At 42.4% G+C, this 9,606-nt stretch overlaps 2 protein-coding genes across 2 annotated transcripts; one reads left to right on the forward strand and one right to left on the reverse strand.

Annotated features, from left to right (window-relative positions):
* Window positions 1–193: 193 nt before the first annotated feature.
* SARC_11518 (hypothetical protein) lies at window positions 194–3,509 on the forward strand. Its single transcript, XM_014294395.1, has 6 exons — window positions 194–383; window positions 778–901; window positions 1,145–1,261; window positions 2,109–2,212; window positions 2,599–2,688; window positions 2,869–3,509. The coding sequence occupies exons 1-6, from the start codon at window positions 228–230 to the stop codon at window positions 3,016–3,018; spliced, it is 741 nt and encodes a 246-aa protein (XP_014149870.1). The 5' UTR covers window positions 194–227; the 3' UTR covers window positions 3,019–3,509.
* A 373-nt stretch (window positions 3,510–3,882) lies between these two features.
* SARC_11519 (hypothetical protein) lies at window positions 3,883–5,748 on the reverse strand. The gene has a single exon (XM_014294396.1). It carries the CDS (start codon window positions 5,531–5,533, stop codon window positions 3,998–4,000), a length of 1,536 nt encoding a protein of 511 aa, XP_014149871.1. The 5' UTR covers window positions 5,534–5,748; the 3' UTR covers window positions 3,883–3,997.
* Window positions 5,749–9,606: the final 3,858 nt, after the last annotated feature.

A 9,606-nucleotide genomic window follows, 5' to 3' on the forward strand; every position in this document is an offset into this window, starting at 1 on the left:
ATTACTGTCATAAAGTACCGTGCTATGTCAGAGGCTGTGTGTCGTAGTTGTATTATGCAAATAAATATGTCATTCGCACCTAATATTTGCTATTCTGCTGTGTTTTCTTGGTAGCAAACCGTTATGGGAGTGGGAGTGAGCCTATTGGTTCTAGGCAACAAGGTTCGGATTGAATAATTAAAGCCTTATTTCTAAACAGCGATATTGAAGCAGCAAAATTCGGGCTCATGCAACTCGAGAAGACCGACAGACCTCGTAAGCGCATGACTGAGCTGATGATGAAGCAGAGTGTACCCGCGTATGCTGCGGGTACTGATGTGGATAAGAATACGAAGGAGTTCCATATAGTGTTCCAACGATCGCCTCAGGAAATCAGCGTTCAGGTATGTGTTTCGATGGTATGTACTGCCTATGACAGAGGTTTGGACCACTCAGACAGGCCTTTCAAAGATTGTTTGTCCAGTTCACTGCACAGTTGCGTATATTGAGGGGCGCCATAACACTATTTCAGTGTATATTTGGCAACTGTTTTGCGGTTTCGCTGAGTGGGCAGCCGCTCTCAGCCTATTGATTCTTCACCGTCAACTGAAGTATATACACAACGTATATGAAAAGGTAATGACGTTCACAGATGTTAATATTTAAGCCCACCCTCCTGGCATTGGAATCGCATGCACTCGCCATGACCAACGCAATCATTTGCACTCGCACGTCAACTCGTACGCACTCACGAATGCATGGTATGGGCGCCCACTTCATATTACGCTGGCACATTAGGATGGCGTTGCCACTGGGGTGACACTACAGAAGATGAAGCTCGAGGGTGACTGGCGGACTGCCAAGGCTGTGCCCACCGGAGAGACCGAGACTATTGATTGCCAACTGATTCTGCGAAGTATAGGTAGGTGGCAGGTAGAACCCCTGTGTGTACCGCTAGGCAACGGCGCTGTGGTCGGTTTCCGTGTCCTTGTTGGACGAGTTTCGTCGTGCTCTGGATTTGTGAACACGCACGCACCTACATGATAGTTAGACTGCCGATCACATTGTGACTCGGATATGTTCTATATATGGTAGCTATAAAGTCCATCATCATTATACTAGAGTGCTCATTCTAGCTCTGCCGCACCAACTGCTATAACTACAGGATACAAAAGTCTGCCCATCAAAGGACTGCCATTTGATATAGTCAGAGGCGTCGTCCCGAATGTCGGAGGCTATGTGGCGGACGCAGACGACAGTGCGACCAGTGAAGGCAGCCAAGGTATATGCTATGTCCTCAGAACTATTGCAACCATCACCCGGGTCAGACATTTCTGGACGCCTTCATGCGGCATGTTATACTCGTTTCCAACACACTCAGCTATATTTTGGTTCTTGTTGAAGTATACGCGGGGGGACAGGTTGGGTCACTCTCCGTGTCCAGACAATAGACATGGGCCCGTGAGGTATTGTCCGTATGTGTCGCATAGCATGACGAAGTTTTTCCGGTATAGTATGTTTAGCATAGTGAGTGATATAGATGAGAAGTGTCAAGAGAATCTTCAATCAAGGTCGAGGTAGGCATGTGTGTGATGACCATTGCCGTTCGACTGGGGAGATAGAGACTGGCTGGCGAAGGAATGGTTGTGTTGACTCATCTGCGTTGCTCATTTAGTCTGTTGGTCCTATTTTGGTTCATGTCAATTCATGAACAACTGTCATGAGGTGCAAACTGGGATGTGATTTGTATTGCGACCAACAGAATGCCCTCTAATCGTATTGGCGTTCTTACGCTAATAAGTAGACCTGCGCACATTTCTGATGACCATACCCACATGGATGTGCTTAGTCAGTCTTGCCTAGCTAGTTTGTCCTGGGACGCGCTCAATATTACATCAACGAGGCTTAACTCAAATATCACAATCGAAATGGGTCAACTCGCATCGAAAGAGGAGTACTCTTCTACCCTAGTCAGCAACGGCCATATATGCATAAATGTGTACACATATACTATATAAACTCATTTGTGAGCCTCATCCTCCACAGCTCCTTGCATGTAGCTGTGTGCGCACACTTTCAAATACAGGTCGAGTATGCGTGTAATTCTCACTTTGTTCGACAAACTGCAGGCGGTGACAAACTGGCCAGGCTGTATGCAGCTGGGTGGGTGAAGACCGGGCCGGTGGGTGTCATCCTCTCCACAATGAACGCCGCCTTCGAGACCGCTGATGTCGTATGTGCTTCTAATCTGCCACTTGTTATATGTGCTTCTAATCTACCATTTTGTGCTATAGTAGTGGATCTGTATGATAATTAAAGTTTTTGCTCCGCGATAAACAATTGCACACAGTGGCGATCGTCATGTGTGGATTGATATCAGGTGCGTTGGTCACCTTGAGCATTGATTGGTCCGGGGAGGCAGATGGATGATCTTTTTGTATTTTATGACAACCAATTGGATGCGCAGGTTTGTATATGGATTCAGTCACCATAGTAGTCGCAGGAGCATGCAGGCATACATGCCACGATTCCTTCCCACCCAGGAGCCTTGTAAGTGGACGTACTTACTGTCTCCTCTGCAAACTTTACTTACGGTGATAACCGCCAACTTACTTGTAGATAATCGAAGACTTCAACAGTGGCAGATTAACGGGGAAAGATCTTCCAAAGGCAGACAGCACAATAGACGAACTGCTGGGAGAGAAAAAGGTACGTTGACTTCAGTGTTCTACCATTGCCATTCTTACCTGTGTTATGGCATGTTCCCTTGCATGCCCAATAGCGTCTGTCATTTAGCTCGAATTATTCGAAAGATTTGGGGGTTGACCAACGTGTCAGTCTTGGTAAATAATACTCAAGCTTACTTTGCCATACTTATTTTCCTGCCAGGTGGTGAGCTTCGACGATTGGAAACGCATTGAAGCTGAAGAAATCCACAGAGGGCAACTGCTCAGTAAGCCATTCGAGAAGTTCACCAGCACCGCCGAGATGCTGCAATGGGCCACGGCGATTGCTTCAAACAGCGACACACCTACGTAGTTACAGCTGACGTTATTGTAGTTACAAGGTTGCGTCCGTGTGATTTTGTGCCTCATCCCGGGTGGGGGAGATGAACAGAGGTATCCTAAGTTCGCAAATCCCTGCATGAACTCAAGTGTTGAGCGGTCTGACATGCATTTTGTATGTACTCTGTCCGTCTACTCATGTAACTTCTGGGTGACATGGGGGTACCAAATATTTCGAGTCATTGGGAATTGATATCGCAATTGATGATTGTAAATATGTATTCTATCCGTGTTTTGTGAGGATAACGACTGCCATGGATGTGCACCTGTGACCCGAATATCAACTATGGTTTTGTCCCATTAGCCGTGGTTGTTACCCATAAATACTAAGAATGGCTTATAATTCCAGCTGCAATTCCTGCTACTCTTTTTGGCTGTCGACGAGGGTGTCACAACAGTAACGAACACATATCCACTTACATAACTGATTCAAGCTATTTTATAATAAAAACTAAAATGTGCGTGAATCTGCGATGTCATATAGGTTATTCTCATAGCTCGTTTTATTAAGTGCACCTTGCTTAGTCTGCACACAACTATTCGACAATTGTTGTTGAGGTTCAAGGTGCGCATGCAGCGACACAGTCGCACAGACTTTCCCAGTTTCACGAAAGAAAGGATCAACCAGCAATTGAAGGAGAATAAATAACCGACAGAATGGAGCGTTGTTATGCGAAGCTGATCTTGCAGCCCCCTCTTACATACTGTCCTTATTATGGACAATAGTGACAGTTCAAGAATACGTACCGCTCGCTACTTGTATAAAACTACAGATCAATCATGCAATTTGCAAGCTGTGCGTGTATCTCCGTGTATGTCATTCCAGAGCGTGAAATGTTTTGGAAATAAACAGGTCTTTATTGATATGTATATATTCTAAATTCAAATTATATTGGTGACTCGGTGAATTGTGAGTTAGTATTGGTTGTATCGATGACACAATTTAACCTTTGTCACGTATATGTATAGGCGGGTACGACCATACGCGCCTTCACCATGGCAATAACTCTTTGGCAGTACTCTAGGACCCCTTTCTCATTCAGAAACCTGCCGATGTGCTGTTGCATCATACTCAGAATTAGCTGCTCCACATCATCCAGGGTCTGGACAAGTGCCACGGATGCTACCCCAGTGTCCTGCAGTACCTTGTACTCTTTCATTATGGTCTCCCGCTGTTTGCTGCTGACGTTAAGCTGCATATATGGGTCGTCTACGGCTGTGACATATGTGGTGACAATGAGTGCTACTGCCCTACCTTTCTCTGCTAGATCATGGTGCGCCTTGGCAGCGGACCATGACCTGCAAAATGCGAGGTTTTCGTAGAAAAATCCTTCCTTCGCCATTGTCTCAAATTTTGGGTACAAGAAGGGATCCAATATGATGAAGGCAATACCTTGGAGATCATTTGTAAGCAGGTATGAGGACACACCCTGCAAGTCTGCGTACTGAAACCAAGGTAGTTTGAAGTACCCGGCCAAAACTTTGATGGTTCTATAGCCAAATAGTTCGAACCATGAAATCAGGATGAGGTTTGCGGCAAGAATGACCATGTCAGTGACCACCGTAGGCGCATCGCCACCATACTTAATCGTGTAAAAGCACATACCGGCGAATGTTAAGAAGTAGAACAGCACGAGTCTCACATTTGACCAGAAATCCACGAACAACCCAGGCACTGGTCTGACGGCGTTCAAGTAATACAAACCTTCTAGTAGGAAGAATATCCACATGAACCAGACGCCAGCGTAGTATTGTGCTGTCGAGCATGGATATTTGCCGTATGTGCAGACTATGATTGGTAACGAAGAGATGACCAATAGAACCACATGTAGCGCTAGCCAGTATATTTGGGTCTGAAAGCGGGACGTGGTGAAGATCCTGTATATCATTCGCAGTCGAAGTATAAATGCAGACACAAGGCCAAAATATGTCCATACTGTTGCCACGGCTCCCCATAGTTCAAACTGCAAACTGAAAATCCCTGCGAACACTCCTGTGCCAGAGCGAGCCGTTGAACGTATGATGGCTATTATCAAATACATATACGTGCATACAACGACCTGACCGATGAATAATGAATTGTGACATCGGATCTCAGGCTCATTTCGGAAGACGACCAGAATAATAGATAGTGCGAGAATGATGGCCAAATCAACAGACAGGAATATGATCGTGACCCGGAAGCGGAAAATACGAGAGCTATTTCTGTCGCTGACGTCGTCCGTTCCAAGTACACACCACATATACACGGCGAAGCCTACACACCACAGTACAATGTCTATCAATGTAGTCACCAGCCACATGTACTTTCTCGGGTGCACGAATGAGATTTCTACCTCTCTGTTCGTCACTTGCATTTTCGAATCACTGTATATGGTGTCAAAACCGATGCTTGGCTCAGGAACATCACTGATGGGTGGAGCTGGCCTTTTCTTCTTGGCAGCCTGCTCTGCATTGTTTTCATGCTGGTAACTAATCGTGGACATCATCGGATGGGATATTTCCACACGTTGTTTCCAGGGTGTCAGCGGGTTGTAGGCTAGTCACACACTCTCTATGGGCTGCTCGCTGACAATAAATTTTCTTTGTGCCGTTTAAAATTGTCACAATCCCGCACATTCTCTTGTGAAAGGCTTACCTTAGACATTCATGTGATATCGCGTGATTTCCTATGACGAGCTTTCTCTTCAAAGCACTGACACAGTTCAAGTGTACGTGTGTGACTATACAAAACACACAAATATATACATATGTAGCACAGGTACAATGCTTCAATATTCAAAAAATGTTGTTTTTTTTTAAATGATTTATATTCAGCCGAGCATTTAATTTTTTTAATCAAATTGGTTATTCTACAAAAGTCTGTTCATTTTGCTATGGAGTATGACTACGGTCCGTATGGAACTATATGGATACATAGTCAAACACACAATTGTTTAAAAAAAAATGTGCTCCTTAAAAAAGACATCAATATTTACTAAAAATATGTAAATATTTTTATATATATTTATATATATTGTTTTTAAAATAAAATAAACATGAAATACGGTTTGAACTTTGAGGTTCTGTTTTTCCTAAAATATATCGAAAAATAAAGGAATCTGGATCTATAAAGCCGTATTTCATGTTTGTTTTAGCTCGTACAAAACGTTTGATAGAAACCAACATTAATTTAAACTCGAAAAAGTAGAAGTATGAGACTGGTAGGAAACTGGGCCTGAGGTGGTTAATAATTTTATTGTTACCAGTGCCGTATAAAGACATTCCCCTGAGAGTGAGAATCCACTCTTCGACTCGGGAGTCTCGGACTCGAACCTTCACAGTCACTACTTATTCACAGGCTCCACTTTCGCACTCTCAGTCTCTGTGTCTCTCACTCAGGGAGTCCCGGTCTCCCGGACGATGGACGCCTGGAAGCCGGAAGGTACAGTCACTACTCGGTACTGACTACACTACAGTGTACAATGTATAAATAGCGCACACCCATTTTACACTGTACAGTACTTTGTGCCCTCCCTGTAGGCTTTGGCTATTGGCTACTAGGAACTAAATACTCCATTATTGCTTGAAACTATGCATGGCACATATCTTCTCTGCCTACTAGAGAGGCTCGAGTCCTCGACTCCCGAGTCCTTCGAGCTATTTATATTTCGAGAATCCTTTTTTTAATAAAAAATACAGTATTTTGTATATATTTTGCTTTTGTTTTTTGTTATTTTCTTTTTAAAAACAACCCCAGAGACGTAGAATCGCTATTTCTATTGTTGTGAATAAGTATGTGGAGTTGTGGACTGTGGAGTTGTGGAGTGCGGAGTTATAGTATTTGGTTCAAGAAAAGGTGGAAATGGGGAATCAGAAGTTGAATCAGTGACTCAGTGACCACTGTCCAGTGACTTCATTCTCATAAATACTTTAGACTTCACAGTTCACACAATCACACTTCCCAGAATCCCACTTCCCGATGTACCTCAGTCACCCAGGACTTCAAATCTCAGAGACTCAGACTCAACGACTCTGCCTCGCTCCAGACTCCAGAGAAGATAGGGATAATATTATTTATTTCAAAAATGGCAAGTATGTATGATACAATGTATGAACATATGGTATGGCTCTCATAGTCGCTGTAGTGGTTCAGGAAAGATTGATGGGAAGAAGTGGTCAGTAAATTCCCGTTTGAAGCTTGGGCCAAGTGAGTCGACAATGGAAGATATGTGCTGAGTCAATTCGGGCCGGTGTTGACAAAACACTGTTACTATCGAATGTTCCATATATTCGCTTGCTGACCTACTATGTAGAGTACCCACCTCTGTGGTACGGATTGGGTCTGCGCCGTGTAGTGCCGCGGAATGGGTTAGTGCAGAGTACGAAATACCAAGAAGGACCAGGTTATCCGTCATAATCCGGTCGAGAAGCGAGGATGGGGGTAGGCCGATGCCCCACCAGACCACGGATGAATTCGGTATGTGTTAGCTGGCCTGGATCTGAAGTATCATAGTGGGAACCAACAAGCGCGATGATTTGGTTTGAACCGATATTTGGAAGTAGTACTTCAACAGTGTGATTAGCCGGGGTATGGGGAACATCTGTTGTTGTGTCAGGGACGGGTGAGGGTACGGTGGTTCTTCAACATGCTGGAGAAAAGATCCAGGGTGTTCGTGGAGGGTCCAGATACCGTGGAAGTCGTGGCACTCCTGTAATTGCTGAAGGAGGTCAGGGCCAATAGGCCGCAGAATAATAGATAAGGCGGTTGGGATGTATTGCTTTGGTTTAGCCACAGTGACAGGTGTGGGTCCGAAAACCAAGGGGGGGGATTTTTGAATTATTACTAGATCTCTATTTATATCCACAGGGTTTCAGGCCAAATTGAGTCTTTTCTCAATTGAAGCCAACTAAAAGCTAATATGAACCCAATATCAAGCCAATATAAAGCCAATTCAAACCAATATGAAGCAAATGTGCAGCCAATATGAAACCAATATCAAGCCAATTCCTAAAATATACTCCAAATTAGCCCGAAAAAGCCAATATCGGAAACCCCCTATAAGCATCGGTTTTGAATACTGATTACTGTGTTAATAATATAATTTTCAGTGTGGCAGTCCAAAACATGCCCATATCTGTGGAAAATACACCTGAAGTGTTTTAAAGTCACAAATGCACTCAAAGTCCCAAAAACCAGGAGTGTGGGGCGGGGGGCTTTACCAAAGTAGCACATCCGAACTGCCAAAGGACTCAAGGAGAGGAGGGGCGAGAGGTCCGCGAGGAAGGACCAATACAAATTTCTTTTTCCGGGACCTTTTCCGGGACCCTAAAACGTATAAAATCCATATGTACTTTCTACCGTTCAACGATTGCAACTTTACTCTCAAACGTTTACTGCGGGTTGTTCCTGCATAAATACTCTCGGTTGTTCCTGCATCTAAAATACTCTCTCTCTTCTTGGTGTTTCTCATTTCTGATGACTACTAAAGTACTAAATTCTGACCTATGTATCATTTCCGAGTTCCGAGATATGTGAACCTCTGAGCCTCCCAAAGGACTAAAGCACTGATGGTATCTTATTGTATCATTCTAAAATAATATGGTCTGCCAGAAGTCCTATGATCAAACTAAACGCTAATTAAACCCCAAAGCCTAATAGTTTGTAGAACGTATAATAGAGTTTTAGACAGTAAATAACTAAATATCTGACGACCGACAATATTTTGTCTTTGTAAAGAACATCCGCAAGAATTACATTAGAAACATTTTCATTTTACTCTTCTGTATCTCATTAAAAATTTAAAAATTAAAGCATAAAAAAAAGATATAAAAATTTTAAATACTACAAATATATTTAGAAAATAGACGCGTTAAAAGTAACCTCTGTGCCCAAGGGGCACGGACCACGAGTTTAACCGACGTCTAAGACTTTTTTTTTGTTTTCAAAAAACAACAATATTTACCTCTGACTAAACAGTGTTTTGAATGTTTTCACTTTTTAGTTTCACTGTTTCATATTGGTTTTGTTTTTAGAAATAGACAAAACAATAACAAATTACAAAACATAGTCTTTAGAGAAATATCTGAAATAGTAAAAGCAAAAAATGAAGAAAAAAAGAGAACACAATAGTGTACAATCTTTTTATTATTTCTCAACACATGTTTAAAAGAGAAATTAAAAAATGAAAACAAACAATGAAATATCACAAAGAAAAATATAATATCGCGAAGAAAATGACGATTTTTTTAGGCTATTGTGTTGTAAATGCATATTTAGCTTTCTGAAATCTGATGTTTTTATAACAAGCGAGATCTATTCTCCTAGCGAATATTTGTTGTGAAACCATATGCGTGAATTTGGTTTAAAGACCCTCTTCATTCTCTGCACTGACGAAGTTTCAATTTTTTTTACCTTTTTTATTATTATTAACCTATTACCTTTTCAATTTGTAGTTTTTTACACGTTTTTATAAAATAATATGAGACAAACCTGAAAACAATAGGGACTTTTTAAACTAGAAGAACTGAACTTTATTAGATATTTGTGTATGAAATAAATAACGAAGGTTTTTTCGGATAG

Source organism: Sphaeroforma arctica (assembly GCF_001186125.1).
Source record: "Sphaeroforma arctica JP610 unplaced genomic scaffold supercont1.1733, whole genome shotgun sequence".
NCBI classification, from domain to species: domain Eukaryota; class Ichthyosporea; order Ichthyophonida; genus Sphaeroforma; species Sphaeroforma arctica.

Bases quoted from the DNA above. Each gene is read 5' to 3' on its own strand.
- SARC_11518 (XM_014294395.1), top strand. From the start codon at position 228: ATGCAACTCGAGAAGACCGACAGACCTCGTAAGCGCATGACTGAGCTG. The intron at 384-777 runs GTATGTGTTTCG...CTGGCACATTAG, and splicing joins CTCAGGAAATCAGCGTTCAG to GATGGCGTTGCCACTGGGGT. The intron at 1,262-2,108 runs GTATATGCTATG...GACAAACTGCAG, and splicing joins GACCAGTGAAGGCAGCCAAG to GCGGTGACAAACTGGCCAGG.
- SARC_11519 (XM_014294396.1), bottom strand. From the start codon at position 5,533: ATGATGTCCACGATTAGTTACCAGCATGAAAACAATGCAGAGCAGGCT.